The following is a 24124-nucleotide window of genomic DNA, read 5'->3' on the forward strand; positions in this document are numbered from 1 at the left end:
TCGGTGATTTTGAGTGTTACTGTAGGAGTTTGGAAACATTTTCAAATGATTCATAAAATATGTAAATGTTTGGTGTGCAAAGCAACACATTTTTGAGTGAACTCATGCATCACTCAGACTGCAAGAATAATAATAAAAAAAAAAACACATAGCTGTAGAACTGAACGCTAAAATAACATTTTATCATTAATGCACATCAATGGTCTTCTTACTGGAGATGCAGCCCAATTAAAGCAACATTAATACAAGCCATTCAAACAGCAGCCATTTAATCAATACTGCATATAGTAGTTTGTTGTTGTCACTGTATTTATTTTGGCTATTTTTATAAACATGAACTTCATGCCAAATTGAAAAAGTCAAACATAAAACCAATGTGGAATGTTAGAGCATGCGTCTGTGCAAATAACAGAGAAAAAAAAAAAAAAAAAGAAAATACACACAGCACGCTGAAAATAAACACCTTAAAACCAGCAAGTCCTTATTACTCACATGTTCAGTAGTATCATCATATTCCCACTGTTTTAGAGTAAAGGAGGTGGAAAAGAAAAAAATAACAATAATACAATTATGAAGAGCTATCTGTGCAGTTTGGGGATTTTAAAGAACTTTTATTTCCCTATCCATCAATAAGGGGTATAATAGTAAGCTATTTTAAATCATAGCATACATAGTATAGTGATTTTAAAGTGATAGTGAATTAAATTTTCTTTTAAAATAACAATATATTTACCTGCTCTGTCAATGGAATTGCACAGAGTGGGTCTAAACCTCCCCTTTCAAGTCCCCCGCTGACACTCCTGGCTCCTCCTCTTCATGAGTGCCCACTATAGTAAGATGATTATGGGGCCACACATGCAGGCATGCTCCTGAACCCCTCTGCCTGCATCTATAGACACAGACAGCGGGGCTCAACCCCACCCCTCACTCCCTTGTCACTGGCTTCGATTGACAGCAGTAGAAATCAGTGGCTCCCACTGCCTCACCAAAGACTGTGAGACCAGAAATTGAGGAGAGAGCAACTGTAGCACAGTGCTAGATTGAGTGAGGGCTCAGGTAAGTATAAGGTGGTGTGAGGGGGGATACTACTACTTAAAAATGTTTTACTCTAATGCAAAGAATGCATTAAGGTACAAAATGTTTAGGCTTTATAACCACTTTAAAGTACTGTGTACATGTTTACAATAAACAGATATCTGATACAAATTATTGTATGCAATAGGGCTGTTAAACCCTGTTGTCAATCCAATGTACGTCTAATTTTTGTGGACCATAATATTTAGGAAAAAATCTTTAAAAAAAACTATGAAGGGGAAGAAAAGCTTTTCTTCCCTGTGCAAAACGATGCAAACTGAGGACTAAAACCCTATCACTTTTTAAACTTTTGCTATAAAGAACAGCTATCATACAAACACATGTCTTACAGAGTACAATAAAATAGACGTCTATCCTAGCTAATAAAATAAATGAGCCAGCATTATAAAAAGTACAAACAAATGGCTACTGCCCCCACCTTTAGCTGGCCTTTGCAGCAAGGAGCACATGGGAGGGTGACATACAGTTAGGTAAATATATATTTGGACAAAGGCACAATGTTTTTCAGGTATTTACCAAAACATATTCAAGCTACAGTTATATAACAGATATGGGCTGAAAGTGCACATTCTCAGGTTTATTTTGATTGTGTGTACATCCAAATCGAAGGAAGGGTTTAGGAGTTAAATTTCTTAAGAATAGCCACCACCTTTTCAAGCGGCCAAAAGTAATTGGACAGTTGAATTAAAAGCTGTTTCATGGCCAGGTGTGGGCTACTTCTTCGCTATTTCTTCATCAGTTAAGCAGGTAAAAGGTCTGACGTTGATCCTAAGGCCCCATACACACTATCAGATTTTCAGCTGATTTTTTCCTTCAGATTTACCAAAACCATATAATATGAGGTCAAACCTTAGGAGTTTCAATTTGTATGCAATCAGGCAGGCCCTTGAACTACATGGTTTTGGTAAATCTGAAGACCAAAATCAGCAGAAAATCTGATAGTGTGTATTGGGCTTAAGTGTACATTTGGCATCTATTGCTATGAACTTACATTATGGGTTCAAAGGAGCTGTCCATGTAAGTGAAACAGGCCATTGTAAGGCTTCAAAAACAAAAGAAATCCACCAGAGAGACAGCAGCAACATTAGGAGTGGCCTGATGAACAGTTTGGTACATTCTGAGGCAAAATAACGCACTGTGAGCTCAGCAACATAAAAAGGCCGGGATGTCCACTGAAGACAACAGTGGTGGATGATTACAGGATCCTCCTTTTGGTAAAGAAAAACCCATTCACAACATCCAGACAAGTGAAGGGCACTCTCCAGGAGGTGGGTGTATCATTGTCAAAGTCAAAATTCAAGAGAAGACTTCACAAGAGAAAATACAGAGGGTTCACCACAAGGTGCAAACCATTCATAAGCCTGAAGAATAGAAAAGCCAGATTATTCTTTACCAAAAAACATCTAAAAAAGCCAGACCAGTTCTGGAAAAGCATTCTTTGGATGGAAGAAACTAAGATTAATCTGTACAAGAATGAAGGGAATAAAAAGGTGTGGAGAAGGTTTGGAACAGCTCATGATACAAAGCACACAACCTCATCTTTAAAACATGGTGGAGCTTGCAGCGTGATGGCATGGGCATGCATGGCTTCCTGTGGGACTGGGTCATTAGTGTTTTTGATGATGTGACAGTAGACGGAAGCAGACGGGTGAATTCTGCAGTGTTTAGAGATATACTGTCAGCCCAGATTCAGCCAAATGCAACAAAGTTGATTGGACGGAGCTTCACAGTACAGATGGACAATGATCCAAAACACACAGCAGAAGCAATCCAGGAGCTTTTAAAGGAAAATAAGTGGAATATTCTGCAATGGCCGAGTAGATCACCTGATCTTAACCCAATTAAGCATGCATTTTACTTGCTGAAGGCAAAACTAAAGGCAAAAGGGCCCACAAACAAAGAACAACTGAAGACAAATGCAGTTAGAGTCTGGCCAAGCATCAGGAAAGAGGAAACCCAGTCTTCAGTAATGTCCATGGGTTCCAGACTTCAGGCAGTGATTGCCAGTAAAGGATTCTCAACAAAATATTAAAAATTAACATTTTATTTATGATTATATGAACTTGTCCAATTACATTTGAGGCCCTGAAAATGGGGGGGGGGGGCTGTGTATAAAAATGGTCACAGTTCCTAAAATTTGTACCTGCTATTTATGTTCAACCTCTTGAATTAATTCTGAAAGTCTGCACTTCAAATTCATTTGGATTGTTTTGTTTTATTCTGGTGGCATACAGAGCTAAAAGTATGAAAGTTGTGCCTGTGTCCAAATCTATATGGATCTAACCATATGTCAAATAAAACCAAAGAAAATTATCAGCTCAACTTACTGACCAGCCTGCAACCAACCAAACAGTATGCGTTAAAAACAGGGGTTTAATTTGCACACATTGTCAAATACATGCGTAAGCTTCAGAGCCACTTCATCTTGCCCCAGTATTATCTGCAGTCCTAACTCTACATTTTGAAAGCCTTAAAAAAAGCATCATAATGCATGTATTTCTACTAGGGACTGCAGATAATACTGAGGTGCCGTGAAGTGGCTCTGCGGCTTGCGCATGTATTTGCAAATGTTTGCAAACTAAACCCTTGTTTTTAACGCATACTGTTAAACAAGATAACTATTGGCATCTTTTAAAATTATGTTATGTTACCTAATAGAACTTGTGATGATAATGATTTTGACAATCTGTTGAACTGGATGTGGTAACATATTGGCCAATTCACTGGGATTCTGTAAAAGGTTAGGGATCCCTGGTTTATTGGCATGGTATTCCACAGGGCTTCTATTAAATTAGGGGGCTCCAGATTTTTAGCTGGCAAAGAATTTTTATGTTTTTTATTATTTATATACATTTTGCTGGCTTAAGACCAGACCACTTTTTGCGATTCGGCACTGCGTTGCTTTAACTGACAATTGCACGGTCGTCTGACGTGGCTCCCAAACAAAATTGACATCCTTTTTTTCCCACAAATAGAGCTTTCTTTTGGTGCTATTTGATCACCCCTGCGGTTATTTTTTGCGCTATAAACAAAAAAAGAGCGACAATTTTGGAAAAAAAAATATTTTTTTTTTACTTTTTGCTATAATAAATATCCCCCAAAAATATATATTAAAAAAACATTTTTTTTCCTCAGTTTAGGCCGATACGTATTCTTCTACATATTTTTGGTAAAAAAAAACACAATAAGCGATCATTGATTGGTTTGCGCAAAATTTATAGCGTTTGCAAAATAGGGGATAGTTTTATGGCATTTTTATTAATAATTTATTTTTACTAGTAATGGCGGCAATCAGCGATGTTTATTGTGACTGCAACATTATGGCGGACACATGGGACATTTTTGACACATTTTTGGGACCACTGTCATTTATACAGCAATCCGTGCTATACAAATGCACTGATTCCTGTGTAAATGGCACTGGCAGTGAAGGGGTTAACCAGGGGATGGCAGTGTAGGGGTTAAGTGTGCCCTAGGGGCATGTTACTAACTATGGGGGGCATGGCTGTGTGCTAGTAAACACTGATCTCTGCTCCAATCACAGTGAGCAGAGATCAGTGTCACTTGTTGCTAGGCAGAACGGGGATATGCTGTTTACTTGTGCATCTCCCCGTTCAGCCTCCCCGTGAGACGATCGCGGGTATCCCCACGACGATCGAGTCCGTGGGACCAGCGACCGGACTCACGGGGGTCCCGACCGGCATGCGCATGCACCTCCGGCGGCACACACGAGATGGCATGGCGGCAATTTTAAATGGACGTACCCGTACGCCAAATTAGCCTGCCTGTGCCATTCTGCTGATGTACATCGTCGTGCGCCAGTCGGGAAGTGGTTAAGAGACCACAGATATTTCTTCATCAATGACACTGATTTTAGCAAATTAAAAAAATACCATTATCGGTCTTGGAACAATATCTAAAAAAATAATCACTCTGCAGGCATTTATCTAGTAAATACTGTATATTTTTTATATCTACAGTTATGCTAATAAGTTTACATACCCTGGCAGAATTTTTGATTTCTTGGCCGTTTTTCAGAGAATATGAATAACACATATGAATGACAACACAATAACATTTCTTTCACTCATGGTTAGTGTTTGGCTGAAGCCATTTATTATCAATCAACTGTGTTTACCCTTTTTAAATCATAATGGCAACAGAAACTACCCAAATGATCCTGATCAAAAGTTTATACACCCCAGATCATAATACCGTGTATTGCCCCCTTTAACATCAATAACAGCTTGAAGTCTTTTGTGGTATTCGTGGTGAGGCTCTTTATCTTCTTAGATGGTAAAGCCACCCATTCCTCTTGGCAAAAAGCCCCCAGTTCCGGTAAATTCTTGGGCTGTCTTGCATCAACTGAACATCTGAGATCTCCCCAGAGTGGCTCAATGATATTGAGGTCAGGAGACTGAGATGGCCACTCCTGAACCTCCACTTTATTCTGTTGTAGCCAATGACAGGTCGAATTGGCCTTGTGTTTTGGATCATTGTCATGTTGGAATGTCCAAGCAAGTCCCATGTGCAGCTTACTGGCTAATGAGTGCAAATGTTCCTCCAGTATTTTTTGATAACATACTGCATTCAACTTGTCATCAATTTTGACAAAATTCCCTGTGCCTTTGTAGCTCACACATCCCCAAAACATCAGTGATCCACCTCCGTGTTTCACAGTAGGAATGGTGGACCTTTCATAGGCCTTGTTGACTCCTCTCCAAATTTTATAGTTTTATCACTCCAAATTACTTTGTGCTAGAAGGTTTGAGGCTTATCTCTGTGCTGTTTGTCGTATTGTAAGTGGGATACTTTGTGGTAATTGCGTAGTAATGGTTTTTCTTCTGGCGACTTGGCCATGCAGCCCATCTTTCTTCAAGGTCCTCCTCATTGTGCATCTTGAAACAGCCACACCATGTTTTTACAGTGTCCTGTATTTTACCTGAACTTATTTGTAGGTTCTTTGCATCCCAAACAATTTTCCTGGCAGTTGTGGCTGAAATTTTAGGTGGTCTACCTGACCATGGTTTTGTTTCAGCAGAACCCTTAATTTTCCACTTTTTGATTAGAATTTGAACACTGCTGATTAGCATTCTCAATTCATTGGATATCTTTTTTATATCCCTTTCCTGTTTTATACAGCCCAACTGCAAGGGCCTCTTTATCCGCTGATGAAGTCCCGTTTAGGATGATACACGTGCGGGAGGACCCTGGAATGTCACTGCAACCACCTTACTGCATTGTGAAGTGAACTTCGTTCATCCATGCTTATAATCCAGCACTAGTTGTAGTGCTCTGTATGTGAGTACCTGTCTTTTGGCAATAAAATTTGTTTTTTTATCTATACGATCTGCACTATATATATTTTTCTATTTTATAATGTCCATGTGGGGAGTTTGAGCCATCATTGATGACAACGCTGTGATATCCAAGGAGCTGAGTTATACCTTTTTGATCCATCTGAATCCTGGTATATGACCACTGGCAGTGGTGAATGCTCCATTTGACCTATCTGTTCAGTCAGGGGTCAATTCTTTAAGGTGAGCAGTTTGGCTGTCTGGTGGTGGGAGCACCTGTTTTCTGGTGATTAAGGGTATCAGTATGCATTCTATCCACTGAGAAGAATGAAGGATTGTCGATCAGTGCCATCATAGACTGTTCATTCACTTTGTATCATTTTCCTTTTAATGTTGTTGTTTATCTTGAGAATTTATATAGTACTAATAGGGGGGTTTGTTTCAGCTCTGCACTGCTCTGTTTATGACATACAGCCCAACTACCTTTTCCTGCAGATCCTTTGACAATTAGTTTACTTTCCCCATGACTCAGAATCCAGAAACATCAGTGCAGTACTGGATGAAAGATGCAAGGGTCTGTCAGGAGTCCAGAAACTCGTTGACCTTTTATACACACACACTAATTACAAGCAGATCACAGGTGAGAATGGTTACCCTTAGTAGCCATTCAACCCCCTTTGTGTCAACTTGTGTGCGTATTATCAGGCCAAAATCACCAGGGTATGTAAACTTTTGATCAGGGTAATTTGGGTAGTTTATGTTGCCATTATGATTTAATAAAAAGAGTAAACACAGTTGGTTGATAATAAATGGCTTCAGCCAAACACTAACCATGAGTGAAAGGAATGATTTTGTGTTATTATGCATATGTTTTTAGGTTTTGCAATTGGCAAAGTGCATGCTTGACCCTAGTAAAAGTGACCCTTGAATGCAATATTGTGCTCTACCTGTATACAAAGGTAAAGAAGCAATATGTCAAAACAGAAAACCAAATTAATTAAAAAGCATTTGTATAATTACTAATGGTTTTCTGGCTTCAAGCTAGGTTATAGACCAGAGAGTAAAAAGGGAACAATGCATTTAATCACTGGCTATAAACTATAGAAAAACATGTGTCTCTGAAAATGAAAATCATGTCTTGTATTTTTAGTTTATTGTGTATACGACATCCATTACCAGATGTATGGGGGGTACAACTGCTAATCACGGTTGACCTCTCCTGAAACTTCTACTTTTCCATGGCATTAGTATTTTGTGGGTAACTGACAAGTATAGAAATCAGGAGTTGTAACTTCACTTTTTCACTTTCTTTTGGCATGCTTGTACCAAGACAGTAAGTATTAAAGTCAGTGACAGGTAGACCATTTTCAGGAGGACATCAGCAAAGGCAGCCACCTTATTTCCCTCGGTTTATGTTGTTACTATATGTTTAATCAACATATATTTTAAAAAGGTGCATCAAAAACAAAAATGTTTTTCTAATCTGTTAAAAAGTGTTGCTGCCGCCGCTATCTTGGGAATGGGAATCAGGAAGTGAAGCCTTGCAGCTTCACTTCTTGGTTCCCTCTTGCGCATGCGGGAGTCGCGCTGCGCAATAAGGACGGTCCCTGCTGTCTCTGGGATCCATGTGTTTCCCAGCAGACAGCGGGGCCCCGCAGGAAGTGGCGTAAATACCCACAGATTCTGTGGATATCTATGCCCGGAAGTGGGTGCAAATACCTGTATTATACAGGTAGCTGTACCCCCCTGAAAGGTGCCAATCATGGACCCCGGAGGGGGGGAAGAGTTCTGATGAGCGGAAGTTCCACTTTAGGGTGGAACTCCTCTTTAAGAACTGATGTAAAAAATTTTAAGCAAAATCGTATCCCCCCTGTATTTCCCAATGGGGTAACAGGGTAAAAATGATCCCACTCCCTTCATGCTATAGTTACTGTAATCTATATACCTATGATGGCTGCATGGAAATGCTTTGTTTTGAACAAAATGAAATCTACAAATCTCAGTGCTGAGCATTTTGTAATTTTACTTTAGTGTTTTTTTTTTTTTTTGGTTTGTTTTTGTAGTGGTTTAGCCGGAATTGGTTTTGCTACACTAACAATATACAGTTAACTGAACATTTTGCAGATAATTTGAATCTTTCATTTCTGAAAGGAGATAATATATATATATATATATATATATATATATATATATATATATATATATATATATATATATATATATATATATATATATATATAGTATAATTTGTAATTATAAGTTATGCAAACCTGTAAACCAAGAAAATACAGCTAAATGTTTGCCAGAGAAATGTAACAAATTAAAAATAGTTTAATAGTTTTTCATGTATATGTCTCAAGTGCATTAAAAGGAATGTAGTTGTGTGCTGGCTTCTCTTATTTTTTCAGGAACTCCAGTGGCAACAAATTTTCAACAAACTTCCAAATGTCCTCAACTGGTTTAGTTAAATTAAAAGTGATTGTGTTACTGTCCTTGTTGGGGGGGGGTTGCTTTTTGAGGAATCTCTTGTTGGGGGGGGGGGGTTGCTTTTTGAGGAATCTAGCCATTGTGGTCCTGAAAGTTGGTACACAGGTACCTAGACAAGATGGAAGAATTTTTACAGAGCTATACTCTTTACATTTTCATGACAAGGACTTAAGACTTCACTATCATACATGTTACTGTTAATCTGTGGTAAATTACACACTGGGCTTAAAGAATATATTACCCCAACATTTCAAATTTCTGATATGTGACTGCTGTACCATCTACTTGTATGAAAAAGTATCCTGTTCTCTTTGTATTGCTTCCTTTGTGTGAACTACCTGGTGTTCCTGCCTGTCCCTCTGCTTTCCTATAAAAAACTGACCACACTAAGCAAGATAACACATCATTGTCAGTTCTCTTGCTATGCTGGGAACTCAGCCTGCTCTCCTCCAATGATCAGGCTTGTCCTGACAGGCCCCCTCTGCACAGCCATTCACTGGGAGGTTCAGTGTGCTGCCCCCCCCCCCCCCAGTTCTTATGCATCTGAAAACAGAGATTATGTGTAAGCTGATTAAAGTGCACACAGATATGATTAAAAGTTATGCCCAGTACACACGGTCGGACAGTCCGACCATAAAATTCCTTTGGCCGAAACTTGTGTTGCATATGATCATTGAGTATGTACGTAGAGGCCAGTAGCCAATAGCTTTTGTCTCGTAATTTATTCTGATCATGTGTGGCACTTTGTCTGTCGGAATTCTCTACAAACGATTGGAAAAAGTTTGATCGGATTTTGATGTCGGAAAATTTTAGATCCAGCTCACAAACTTTTTCCGTCTGAATTTCCGACGGAAAAAGTCCGATAGAGCCCACACACGATCGGATTTTGACAACATGATCCGACCGTTTCGGTCAGAATTTCCGACCGTGTGTACAGGGCATTACTGTTAATCCTCTCAATTTGTAAAAAGCATCAGTGAAACATATTCAGAGGGTAAACGTTCAAGTGAACATATTCAAGTACTATCCCATCTATGAGTTTCCATATACTAGTGATTAGAATCAAGATAACAATAACAAATTCCAGTACGCTTGGCTGTTTTGGCAGCACAGTGTACAGGGTTTTTTGACACACTGTTTAGATTTGCACACCTGTACTTTATTGCTTAGCGAATAAGTCACATTTATTTTTTAATATTATGTTTTAAGAAAAAATTTTTAGATAGAGAAGCCAGCATTTCTAGATGTTAAGCCCTCAGTCGCATGAGTGGATTAGACAGGTATCTGCTCCCCCTGAAAGGTGCCAAACTTGACACTGAAGGTGGGGAGGACCCGGATCAGCGCAAGTTCCATTTCTGGGTGGAACTCTGCTTTAACATAAAAAGCCCTGAGGGTCTTTGAGGGTCTGGTCATTTGAAAGAGATATATTTTAATAGAGTGAACACGGTGAATGTTTACAACATATGCATTTATATGTAAACTATACTTTTAGTAATACATTGGATTAGTTATAGAACCTAGCATTTTTATTTTAAAATTAAGGTAGTTTTCTACACTACCCAGTTCCCCATATTTCTGCAGTAGGTGAAGCCAGGTGTGTGTGATGAGCTGTGGACAGGAAGCCTGCACAAATTAATGACTGGCTGACAATGTCCCCAGCTGTTCACATGAGGAGTGATTATGTGTGGTTATAGGGTAATTCCACTTTTGTGGCGAAAAAAAAGGAAATTTAAAAATGTAATATAGTATATACAATTGTGACACAAGTCCTATTGTAATTTAATGCTATTAAAAGTGGCCTTTCCTTTTCAATATGCAGCACTGTAATTTTCTGTAAAATGCAATGTAATATGGCTACCTGGAGGCATTCTCTACACAGACGGTGTACAGAATGCCCCCTAAAAACATAATTTCCTGCTTGTGTGCTTGATGTACAGATTTTTCCAGAAGTCTGCACCAAGATACACGTAAGATTTTGAGCATCCTCTGCAACAAAAATTAAATTTTTGGTGAGATACTCTCAAAAGGAAATCACATTTAAAGGGATGCAGACCCTGCAATTTGCTTTATTAGAGACTTGCAGGTGCATCAGCTGATAATTATAAAACCACTCCCATACAGATTCTCTTAGCACATGGATATAGACAAACAAACTGCTATTCCTTCAGAATAACAAAAGGTAGGAATCTGCAACAAAATCCTTGTAATGTACATAAATCCCTCAGAGGGGAATGTTTTTTGTTTTTTGTTTTCTCAACAAAAGTGGAGTTACTAATCAACTTAGAATGCCTTAATGTCTAAGGGGCCAGATCTGGCAGACACTCCGTATTCCTAAAAAGAGGGTGCGTACCCCACTGCACTATAGCCAATTGGTCTAAAACATCGCATCTGCTCCTGATGAGTGGAGATGCATCCACGAAACGCGTCGAGCTACATTGGATGCTACAGTGATATCTATTACGCCCTGACGTTAATATCTACATTAATTCAGTACATTTACGTTTATATTATGCCATTATAGACATAGGTACCGGATATGTCGCCCTGAGGCACTTGTAGGCTATGCTGTTGCTCTACATACTACTTATTGTTTATATATGCTACTTGATTTGATGTGTTTCTACATACACTTTGATGTTCTCATAAACATATATTGTGCCAAATAATTGCACATGTATGTATGTATATATATATGAATTTACTCTGTATTATACATCATTATGGATTCAATTAAATTATTATTTTTTACTCTGACCTCCACACTCCAGCCGCTTCATTCAAAGTCCCAACTTCCTTTCTATTTTGGTCTAAAACATAACCTTTATTAACTTATATATACTAAATTATGGTGTGCAAGAATATATATCCACCTAAAGGGGAATACCTCAAAAAATATAAAAATGAGAGAGAACTTGTCAAGGTACAAGAAGCACCCATAACTACAATACTGCCTTCTCAGCAGCTTACTTTCAGAAAGGGTGGCCATGCTGCCCGTGTTGGTAATCTTCTGTTCTATATAAATTCTATAGAATTCCTGACAGATACTATGTCATTTAGGTCATACTGCCTGTATAGTAGGTTACTCAGCCTATAATGACAGCTTGCTTTCAATCAATGCGGTCACACTGTCTGTACTGGTAGTTTTGACTCTCAATTTACTTACTGAGAATTCTATAGAATCCCTGACAGATAATTTTGAGATCACACTGCCTGTATAGCAAGTTACTTAGCCTATACTGACATTTCTGCAGCTTGCTTATAAATCAATGTGGTCACACTGCCTGTGCTGGTAGTCTAGTTTACTGACTCTAGGTAAAATTGCTATCAACTCTATAACCTCAAAACAGTCCCACTTAACCAATCACCGTTTGTCTCTCTTTAGTTTCAGGTGTTATTCCCCCACAAAAGCCATGTATCCCCACAAAGTGCTCCCCAAAGGGAAAAAAAAACTACATGTTTCACCTAAAAATAGGCTTTGTCAGGGTTATAGTGCAATTAAAAAAGAATTAGGGGTGCATAGTGCAAGAAAAATAATGCAAGTGGTGTAAAGTTATCCCCACATGCCAAATCTTAAAATGGCTTTTAGTCCTCCTCTATTCATATACAATCCCTCAAGATGGCCGTTGTGTCTGCAGGCGTATGGCGTAAACTTACGTCATGATGTCATCATACATATACACATATATATATGTCATGACGTCATTGTGACCGCGCGAGTATTCAACAAAAAATTATTTTGAGCCTTTCCATAGCATGAACATGTCAATGAAACAGACCCACAAAAGTATCTGCGAGGTGAAGTTGTTAATTTCCTCAGTGATTACCCAGGTCCATCTCCACCATCCCAGGAATAGGTTGATATATGCTGGTGCACAGGGTGTTCCCATAGCAGTTCCTTTGTTCTGTTGATAAATTGTATCATTAAACAGAAAAAAATGATGCTCCAAGATGTATTTAAGGAGTTCAAGGATCAATTCTGTGTTTGCTCCAAAGACTATTCCTCTAGTATCTAAGAAAGATTTACAGGCTGCTATACCGAAATTGTTCTTGATATTACTGTAAAGAGATTGACGTCTAGACTAGCTAGTCACATATCTTCTTCTAGTCCTGTCTGTGAGTCTGTTCTTCTAGTCATGTCTGTGAGTCTGTTCACAAAATCTTGTGCATCTTCAATATATAAAGGTAGCTCATAGACAAATGGTTTCATAATAAAATCAATATATTTGCTAGGTCCTTCTGTCAAATTACAGTTTCTGGACACAGTTGGGCGACCTGGTGTTTGTTGTTGATGTTTATGCACCTTTCAGAGTGCGTAGAATGTTGCAATGGTTGTTTAAAATAAATGAATATTCGTCAGTTTACTGATAACCCCATTTTTTAGACGTTAGATCTTTTGATAAGGTCTCATAACTCTCTTTCTTACTTAAAATGTCATAACACATTTTAAGATAGAATGCTCTCTCCATGAGGATGATATCCCCCCCCCCCCCCCATTAAAATGTTTATATCACCCATTTCTTTTTCCTGCAGGGTCGGAAAATAGTTTTTCAACCAACTTTACAAAAAGTTGGATATGGCTTCCTTGCGGGAAGGGGGGGGGGTATGGTCGCTCTTTCATTTATATGGGGAGAAGGGTCCTACAACCTCTTTTTTTCCTCCTTCATTCTCATTCAAAAAATACCAATAATCTCAGTGTTTATATGTCTTTAGATGTCAGATTTTCACTTTGTTGAGAAGATTGATCTTTATATTCCTTCTTGAAAGCCAGTTTTCTGACGAATAAGTTGATGTCCTTTACACACTTAAATAGGTCAAAGTCTTGGGCGGGTACAAAAGAGAGGCCTCTTTTCCCGAGTGTATCTATAGGTATGGTGTTGTTCTTGGTCACTTTGCTTGTCACTCCCACCTTCTGTCCCTGAACTCTCTGACTCCTGTGCTGTATTTGAATCTGAGTGATTGGATGGTTGTGGGGTTGTGGTGACTTGCTTCTGGGACCAATTGTACACTCTACCACTAGCAAAGTCTAGGCAATCTCTTACACATTTCTTTTTTTTTCTATAGACTCATTATTCTTTATGATGTTCAATTTGTTTTTGTAACTTTTCTTCAAACTTTTTAAAGTCTGGGTGATCTTTAAGTTGGAGGATACTATTTTTTTCTACTTTGAGCTGTTTATTTAATTCCTCATACCGAGATCTCTCAAAATCTAAAAGTTTTTGCATCATCTTGAGGGTATTCTGAGTTTGTAATTAATCCAACTCCTCCATGAATTCTAAAGAATTTATATAGATCAGAAGATGACCACCATAGGCAGTGTGACCACACTTTCTGAAAGTAAGTTAATAAAGGTTATTTTTTTAGACCAATTGGCTATGGTGTGGTGGGGTATGCACACTTGTTTTGGAAAAAAAAGATGAGCAGTCATTTTAGTCAGTTTGGGGTAGATTCAATAAAGCTGGTGCACTCAGAATGTGGTGCAGCTGTCTATGGAAGCCAATCAGTTTCAATCTTCAGTTTGTTCAATTAAGCTTTGGCAATAAAACCCGGAGATGCACCAGATTTTGCCCTCTTCAGTATCAGCACCAATACCAATATCGGTGTAACCCTAATATTCATAAAAATAAACCAGACACAATAGGTAAACAATCATTTGCTAGCTTATAGTAAGCTATTGCTATAAAAAATATATGCAAATACTCATATTAAGACATCTTAACATGCAGATAAAAAGCAATTACCTGTGCATCAGCCAGCATGATATCCTTTAGCATGGGTGGGCCTTTGGATTCTCCATTTTCCATCCTCACATAATGGACCTGGTATCCACGAATTTGACCATGTTGCTTGTTAGGCACCGGGGAGCGCCAGAACACTTTAACAGATGTCGAATTCACAGCCTCTACCTCGACTTTGCGAGGAGGACCACTAGGAACTGGAAGAACATCATTTGATAAAAACAAAATTACAGCCACCGGTCCCACCCACTGAATAAAAAGCTTTTGATGCAACAAATAAAAATTCAAAACTATTATTTTCTTCTAAATACTGAAAAGATCAAAAAACATGACTGATGCAAAAATGGAAGAAAAAGGGTATCTGGATAAGAGAAAAACATGTAAAAATGTAAAAAAGCCAAGGAAGATGCTTTGAAAATTCAAAGCACTTTAAGTTGAAAGGTTGTACTGATCAAAATAATAAGACAAAAACAAAATGTTTAAAAAAATGATTGGTTTTCACGTAAAAAGTTGAAAGATTACTAAACTTCTGTTTTATTCTTTCTGGTAGTACAATGATCACAAAATACAAGACAGCAAAATGAGTAAACTGAGCATCAGTTTCCACAAAAACAGGGTAGAAAATAAAAAAAAATAAAAAATCAAGAGGAAAGGAAAGCTTTAGACATCTCAAAGAAATCGAAATGCCAAGATTAGTATAAGAACGGAGGTGGGAGAAAACAAGAAAATAAAAACAAGAAAAAAAGGCAAGAATGTAGGAAACAGAAGAAAAAGAAATGTTTCCAGCTATTTTTAGTCAGTAGAAGACAAAAAATTAAGATTGCCAAAAGGCATTGTAAAAGAGAAAAAAATAAAGTGTTGAAAAAATAAAAATCTTCCCATTATTTAATGGAAATACAGAGGCTTGAAGAGAAGCAACAGGTATATACTGATTGAGAGGAGGAAACATACCATCTTCATCTGTCCGAACCAATACGGAGGCACTCTCTGGGCCTTGTCCAACATCAGTGTAAGCGATCATAGAGATATGGTACTGAGTCCATTTTTCCAGCTGTTCCAAAAGGTACTCTCTAGTTTCTGAGGAAATGCCTGTGATTTCATGGGGGTTGTTATCTTCTCCATCAACTCCAGTGTATTTGATGGAATAAGCTGTGATTGCACCATTCTGCTTGTCCTCTGCTGGTGGTAGCCAACTTACCAAGATGCTGGTAGAGCTTTGGCTGTTACATCTTATGTCTTGTGGAGGAGCTGATGGCTCTGATTTCAGTAAAGCATTACAGGGAAGTTGAAGTGTATAGATAGGAATGATCCAAAAATAAAAAATGAGGAAGGAAAAAAAAAACAAATAGAAACAAAACCAAAAAAAAAATAACTAAATTGGGCAACAAAATGAGAACCAAAATATATTTTAGGGAACAAAATGTACCTTGGCTTGTTAAAATGAACAGACTCAAATAAAAATAAAAATGGACAAAAGGGACAACGTGGATGAGGACGTATGATGGTGAAGCCTGACATTTAAATTACCTACCTGTACAACATATTCTCCTTCAATAAATAACCTACTCAATTCCTTCCAGTATCTAATACTGGAAACAATTAAAGCATGTTAAGTTCAATTGATATTAAGTAGTCTGTTTTAAATGACTACCTGAGTGAACATGTACTTTCAATTACAAAAAAAAGGAGAGTTTTAGGCTAAGTAGTGATTTAAAAACATGCTTTAAGTGTCAAACCAGCAAGAAAAATGTACTGAAATTAAACAGAACTTTTACATAAAACAACCCATTTCTCTATAGGCTTGTTGAATCCCAAATAACAGTGGAAAACAATCACTGGAAATTGGATCTACGATAAGCATGCAAACTTATTTGTGTAATGAAAATCTAATGCAAAAGGTTACCTACCAGCACAGAGAACGGCATTGTTGGTTTGGACTTTTTACTTCTACTTACCAAACTCCATTAGTTGCTATACCAGCTCTCAAGATTATTATAATTATTAATATATATTTTTTTTATATTCAAGGGGACATGTATGCTAACAATAAACATCTACTGCCATGTCTTTTCAAAGTATCAAAACAGTGATATCATTATTTCAATTAGGTACTAATCAACTATTAACCAGAGTTACTGTTAAGAAAACTCAACGTAATTTTTTTAAAATAAAATATAATTAAAATCAAACTCCCTGTACAATAAGAAATCTTGGTCAGGGGCAGGAACTATAGGTTTTGGAGAAATTTCTATAGGTTCTCACAAAATCTGGATGGTTATTACCCATGCAGTGGGAAATTCTAGTGTTTTATTTAAGAATGCCAGGAAGGTGGCGAATTAGACTTGCACAAAGATGCAAAAGTATCCAATTTAAACAGCTAGGAAAGCTAGACAAGTATTTTTCTTCCTTCAATCTGTTTAGCTGTTTGCAGTTATCTTGGGACATTAGTTAGGATTATTCTTAATAACTCGTGACTATAGTTTTCAGACCAAACTTCTGTGACCATTGATTGCTAATGATTGCAACCTTTTTGACAATGGGCGAATAAAAGGATTTCAAAGACCCCTATAGAATATTTAAAGTTAACAGGATCACCTGAATTGTCAAAGGATATTGATTTGAATAATATTATTAACAATACAATGTGATACTAAATTTGCATGGTATGAAACTTAAACTCTTTAACTTGGATATTACATTGTAGATATTTTCTTCATTTCCTATGCTATATTAAATATTCTCACCGAGAAAAATATTGTCTTGTGACAAACATTGAGAAGGATATACACAAGCATGGTTTATTTATTACCCTAGTTTAAACAGAGACTGTATGATATAAAAACTATATGCAAGAATGGAGTGTTTATTAGTTTGGAAAGCAAATACTTTAACCACTTCAGCTCCGAAAGGTTCACCCTACCCATCATGACCAGCCCATTTTTTGCGATACGGCACTGCCTTACTTTAATTGATAATTGCGCGGTCGAGGACGCTATATCCCAAAAAAAGTATGTCCTTTTTTTCTCACAAATAGAGCTCTCTTTTGGGGGTATTTGATCACATCTGCATTTTTTTATTATTTGCACTATATACAAAAAAAGACAGACAATTTTGAAAAAAACAAACAAATTGTTTTACTTTCTGCTATAAAATATATTCAACAAAAAATATAAAAAATAAAATGTCTTCATCAATTTAGGCCAATATATATTCAGCTACATATTTTTGGTAAAAAAAATCCCAATAAGTGTGTATTGATTGGTTTGCGCAAAAGTTACAGAATCTATAAACTATGGTATATTTTAATTTTTTTAATTTTATTTTTTACTAGTAATTGCGGCGATCAGTGACTTATAGCAGGATTGCAATATTGACACCTAGCTGACACTTTTTGGGGACCAGTGACTCTAATACAGTGATCAGTGCTAAAATATGCACTGTTACTGTACTAATGACACTGGCAGGGAAGGGGTTAACATTAGGGGCAATCGAACGGTTAAATGTGTTCGCTAGGAGTGACTGCTAACTGTGGGGGAGGTGCTTTGACTGGGGGAATGTAAAGATCCTTGTTCCTGCTTAGCAGGAATACAAGATCAGCACATTTCCCTCTCAAAGAACAGCGATCTGCCTTGTTTACAGAGGCAGACCACCGTTCTGCCTTTCTCCTAACTGACTGGCAGGTTCCGGTGGACTTCGCATCTGCCGGACCCACTGATTGGCTCCTGCTGTGTCCATATCTGTCAGATCACACATACTGTACCACAACTTTAAGGGATTGTCTTGTGAGTAAAGCACCTGCGTGATTACAGCATATCCCCAAGCACGTTCTTTTCCCAGCCCCTGGGAAAAGAACATGCCTCCCCCAGAAAAGAACGCCCTTCAAGCATGTTCTTTTCCCAGCCCAATGACATCCCTCTGTCATTCCACAAATGGCAATGACATATTTTTGTCTACCTTACCCCAGTGCCCTGTAATATATGTTGTAATGATCACTGATGTCATCAGCTACTCCACTCTTTCACAATACCATTAGGTGGGTTTCACAGTGGACTCTGCATCTCCCAATTGCCCTCATGACAGGGTAGGCATAGTGGGCAGTTGATTCTGGATATGGTTGGACAGAGCTTGGCAAGCAAAATCAATGCTAATCTACTTGAAATCTCCCACTAGAAGCTGACGTGATGACGTCAGTTCTGCCTGAAATTAAACTACAGGTGAATGTTAAGGTAGCAGGTCACCAGGAGCACAAATAGCAGGTGGGATGGTTGTTCTTCTTAACAGGAAATGCTGGGATTACACTGGGGTCGATTTACTAAAACTGGTGCACTCAGAATCTTCTGCAACTGTGCATGGTAGCCAATCAACTTCTAACCTCAGCTTTTTGAATTTAGCTTTGGCAATAAAACCTGGAAGCTGATTGGCCTCTATGCGGAAGGGACCCTGATTTTGCACTCTCCAACTTTAGTAAATAAACCCCACTGTTTGAAGACTTTGAATAAGGATAGCTGAAGTTTGCAGTAGAAGATCTACAATATAAAAACACATACTACAAAAGTGAGAAATTGATTCAGGTGTTGGGAAATCCAGGGCAGCACTTCAGTTATTATATTTGGATTCACTGTTCCAGAGCAGAATATGGAACATGGGTTAGGGAATCACACAGATGTTTCTTGATCATTTGGAGTATGGCTTCTCTTATATTGCTTCTAACATTTTTAACATTAATGACTGTATAATAATATCCAAGTCTTGAGTTTATTCATCAGTCATGCATATCCAAACTTCCTGTGACTTTCAGGATTTCTGCATTTCTAAAATGATCTATTTCACATCCTTCCATAAAAATAGTTTGCATACTAGTTCACTGTTTTAAAGTAGAATTATAGGCAAACCTTTTTTTTAAATTTTACTTTAGCTAGAGTAAGGGAGTGTTATAACAACTGTCAATTTTTTTTTGCCCTCTGAGCCCATTGTGCACATTTACCTTTACTTCCTGTCCCATAGGCAAACAGGAAGTGAAGTCACCAGAACTAGTGTCCCCCATTGGAAGACTTCCCTTTGATTACTTTTCTGGGGACAACACAAAAAATTGGATTTTATTTTACTTTCACTTTCAATGATAACGGTAAACGGGACAAATAGAGAGGGTGGATCTTCCTAACGGGGGCACAGATGCCAATAAAAACTGACAGGTGTTCTAATCCCTCTCCCCTCTATCTAAAACAAACAAAACGTTTGGGCTTTAGTTATATTTTAAGTAAGGAACATTTTCTAAAAAGATGTGAAGTAAATTTATACAATGCCTGTTAACCCAAAACCAATGAATCAGAATGTTAAATTGTTTTGTTTTTACAAATGAATGACTTATGCCTTAAAATCCAATTACATCTTAAGAACATATGCACAGTGACAGATTAAAATTGGATGTGTAATCTGTTCCACAGCAGTAATCAGAGACCAAATGCAGATTTCATTTTACCACACAAATGTATTTTATAGCTCTGCATCACAATCCAAAAGTGTGCAAATGGGAAATCTGTTACACAGAAGGTTGTATACATCTGTTAACATCTGCAACCAATCATCTGTTAGCACAGTTAGAAAAGAACACACATCATGCAGGTCAAAAACAGAGAAGCCCACACACCTTACAATCTGAAAGTACATTTTTTATGTAACAGGAGGGCTTACATGACTGATCATTTAGGTAGGCCCTCACCTGAGTTTTTGGTAAATCTCAAAGAGATTTTACAGAGACTGCACAATCAAATTGTAACATAGGTGGTCAATTCAATCATTAACCCAAGATAAATGTTCTTTATCCTGAAGAAAAGTGATCTTGCTAGCCTCTATTAATACCAGATATTAACTGATTACATAGAGAATGAAAACAATTCAGGAAAGACACCTACTTGACTGCAAGGTTTTGGCAGAAATTTCTGTAGTTGATGCGCCAAGGCCTAGTGGAGCACGAGCAGCTAACCGGAAGTAGTACAACGTGTTTGGCTTCAGTCCTTGCAATCGATATGAAGAGCTTGGATCAATTGTGATAGATAACTAAAAAAAAAAAAAAAAAAAAATTCAAAAGTCAGGAGACCAAATCTGTCGAAGGAAACATTTACTTGAAATCATGTAAATAATAACAGAATTAGGTAGAAATAAATGCTCACAAATAAACACATCAACAGCTACCAGGTAAGAACTTTAACTGTTAACCATTAAAGCCAACTGTATGGATCATAAAGCTTAAACTACTTCCAGGTGATCAAGGAGATCAAGCTTAAAAAGTAATAAATGCTACAAGAGTTGTTATATCTCTGCTAAAAAAGAAATGAAGGCAAAGCTACATGCTGTCAGTACAACAGGCAAATTTTAAGTTCAGCAAATTATTAAACAGTAGTTTGCCATTTCATTTCTCTTGTTTTTTTAGCATAGTATTTGTAAAAACAGGTAATGATCCACATAACGGGGTTGATTTACTAAAACTGGAGAGTGCAAAATTTGGTACGGCTCTGCATAGAAAGCAATCAGCTTCCAAGTTTTTTTATTTGTCAAAGCTTAATTGAACAAGCTGAATTTAGAAGCTGATTGGCTACCATGCACAGCTGCAACAGGTTTGCTCTCTCCAACTTTAGTAAGTCAATCCCAAAAGTTCTTTTAGGCCCCTTTCACACCGACACCTCCGTGTAGCATATTGCGCTTGCTTAGTGAAGGATCGTTCCACTGATCCCCGCTGAGCAGGCAGATGGCAGGTCCGTGTCCGCTCCCCTGTGAAGAGCGGACATGGACACAGTCCCAATGACGGAGCCACGCACACTACGTCACTTCTGGATGCTTGAGCGGGTGGAAGGCAATTCGGAGCGCACGCCGCCTATCCACAGATCGAGTGCTTCTTTTGAAGTAACTGACCCAGATGGGGCTTTGATTTCATATACAGCAGTTATATATTCTTTGCTTTTGGATACATTTTTCTACCAGTTGGTGGAGTGACTTTGTTGTTAAACCTTACTGGATGGACGCTGGTGCAATTTAAAGTGGAAGTAAACCCATCGATTTAAACAGTTAAAAAAAAAGGCATGCTGGGAATGCTAACTGCACATTGGCTAATAAAAGAAAAAAAGGAGAGTAGTGTTGCGCTGTGCTCTCAGCCAAACTATCAAACCATCCAATGGCTGGTGTAACGAATCACATGTGCAGCACCATAGCAGTTGAAGATTAAACAGAGGCAAAGATGGCAGCTTCCTTGGCTGAAAACGATAAGGGAGTTTACTTCCACTTTAATAGATGGTTTCACATCTTTATCTTTTTACTATATATATAATTTTTAAAGGATTTTTAATAAATGAATTTTGAGTTTTATAATTACTACACTGTGGGAGCCATCTTTTGTCTTTTTTGAGGACCTTATTTTGAGTATATCCCTATATACATATAAATATAAAAAAAGGAAAATAAGGGGGGACACTCCGTGAATAAGAGGACTCCTGGAGGTGCACAGAGTGAAGATAGAAGCCGAGGGAGCCGAGCAAGTCCAGCTGGAAACAGAGGAATTATACGCATATTACCCCTGTAGGGGTATGAGGATCCGGTGAGTAGGGATCCTTGAGGTGGAGCACTCAAGTCACTGGATTTTTTTCAAGCACTAAAGTCACTTTTTTTCACGTTTTTTTTTTGGGACTTTTTGCACAGTAATTTGATATAAGAACATATGGACATTTTTGTCATGTATACAGTTCATACACTTTTATAATTTTGTTGTCTATGTCAATAAGGAGTCACAGATATGATTATTAATAATACTATTATTTTTATTTTTTATTTGTATCTGTATTTATTTATTTATTTATTCACTTGGGTATATATATTTGTACATGGTTTAGATTTGGATGCACATATTAATTTTTTATGTGTATATATCTTTGACATAGGGACATGATATTGGCACAGTATCCGATTGTGTGGGTAATCTATCGGTCCTTATTTCAATCTTATTTTGCTAATTAGTTATTCATTTTTTAAATTTGGCTATTACACATACCAACACAGATTATTAGTAATTATACACTTTGTTATGCACAAAGTGATTATAATTATGTTTGACACAGTTCTGGTTTCTGCATGTTAGGTGCACCTATTTAGGGCACCTCTCCCCCCTCCCCCATATCCTTCTCCTCTGGTTAAGAGTACCTATAGGGGGGTTGTTCTGAGGGAGGTCCCTTAGAGATATTTTACATATATGTGCACATTTGAGGTAGCACCACTGACCCTATTTCGTTATAAAATATGGACACAGTCCCACTCTCTTCTATGGGGAAATCAGATGGAAACGGACCACCTGTCTGCTTCCAGACGGACGGATTTAAAATAGGACCACCATCCATCTGTTTTTTGCAGGTTGGATTGGACCGGATGGTGGCGGGTGTCAGCTGACATGTGGGTTTGATCAGGTCTGCCTGAAAAACTGACAGGCAGACCTGATCGGACAGCCTGTGTGAAAGGGCCATAAAGCATGCCAGTTAGCAAACATAAATGTCCATGACATAATCCAAAAGAAGCCCACATAAAACAAAAGATTTTCTCAAAACAGATGCTGATGTTTAGAAACCCATATTGTTTTAAAATGTTTATAACTAAATTTGACTGCTTTAAGCCCCGTACACACGAGCGGACTTTTCAACATCCAAAGTCCGTCAGACCGAGTCCGTCAGACTATCCGATCGTGTGTGGGCTGCAACGGACTTTAGCTTCGCAAAAGTCTGACGGACTTTAGAAATGAAGCATGCTTCAAATTTTCCCGACGGAACTCCGCCGGACCCGGTCCCCTTCGAAAAATCCGCTCGTGTGTATGCTACTCCGACGGACTAAAACCGACGCTAGGGCAGCTATTGGCTACTGGCTATGAACTTCCTTATTCGAGTCGGGTCGTACGTCATCACGTTCAAATCCGTCGGAGTTTAGTGTGATCGTGTGTGGCCAAGTCCGTTCGGCCGAAAAGTCTGTCAGAACTCCGGCGGAATTCCGGCGGAACTCCTTTGGAAGTCTGTCGGACATAAGTCCTCTCGTGTGTACGGGGCTTTAATACGCTTTTCATGTGGATCATCCAAAGAAGCTTTACATATGAACTGCCTGCGGGTATAAATGCTGATTTTACCTGTGAAGGAAATACTTTACACACTTATTCAGTGCATCTAAACCCCAACAATTGTATAACAATGCTGCTTTTCAGTTTTTAGTTGTGAAAGCTGCATTTTTTTTTGTTTTTTATATGCAGGTTTTTTTTTTTTTTTTCACTTTCACCTGGTGATCCTACCAGTAACACACTTCTTGTCCTTGAGAGATAACACTCACTGTACTGTGTCTATTAAGAAGCAGCATTGTCACCCTATGCTGCACACCAGTGATTCAGACTTTAGAACATCTCCACCTCTTCCCATCTCCATCACATAGGGGGGAAGTTTTCTGGCTTGGAATTTCAGTGCAGTATAGGCATAGTGCACAGAAACTTAGGAC

General features: G+C 38.0%; 1 protein-coding gene across 28 annotated transcripts in view; it reads right to left on the reverse strand.

Annotated features, from left to right (window-relative positions):
* Positions 1 to 24124, reverse strand: part of PTPRD (protein tyrosine phosphatase receptor type D) — a 2297910-nt gene that overhangs the window by 210477 nt on the left and 2063309 nt on the right. For 13 of the 28 annotated variants that reach the window (XM_077475060.1, XM_077475065.1, XM_077475064.1 and 10 more), the window contains 4 exons: positions 20527 to 20671; positions 15566 to 15871; positions 14618 to 14811; positions 493 to 519 (listed from right to left, as the gene is read on the reverse strand). In XM_077475060.1, coding sequence (XP_077331186.1) covers positions 493 to 519; positions 14618 to 14811; positions 15566 to 15871; positions 20527 to 20671 — 672 coding nt within the window. The remainder of the gene's footprint in view (positions 1 to 492; positions 520 to 14617; positions 14812 to 15565; positions 15872 to 20526; positions 20672 to 24124) is intronic. The other 15 variants (XM_077475083.1, XM_077475082.1, XM_077475084.1 and 12 more) reach the window with 4 other exon arrangements.

Source organism: Lithobates pipiens, unplaced genomic scaffold (assembly GCF_037356315.1).
Source record: "Lithobates pipiens isolate NorthernLeopardFrog02 unplaced genomic scaffold, aLitPip1_a1.2 Scaffold_13, whole genome shotgun sequence".
NCBI classification, from domain to species: Eukaryota; Metazoa; Chordata; class Amphibia; order Anura; family Ranidae; genus Lithobates; species Lithobates pipiens.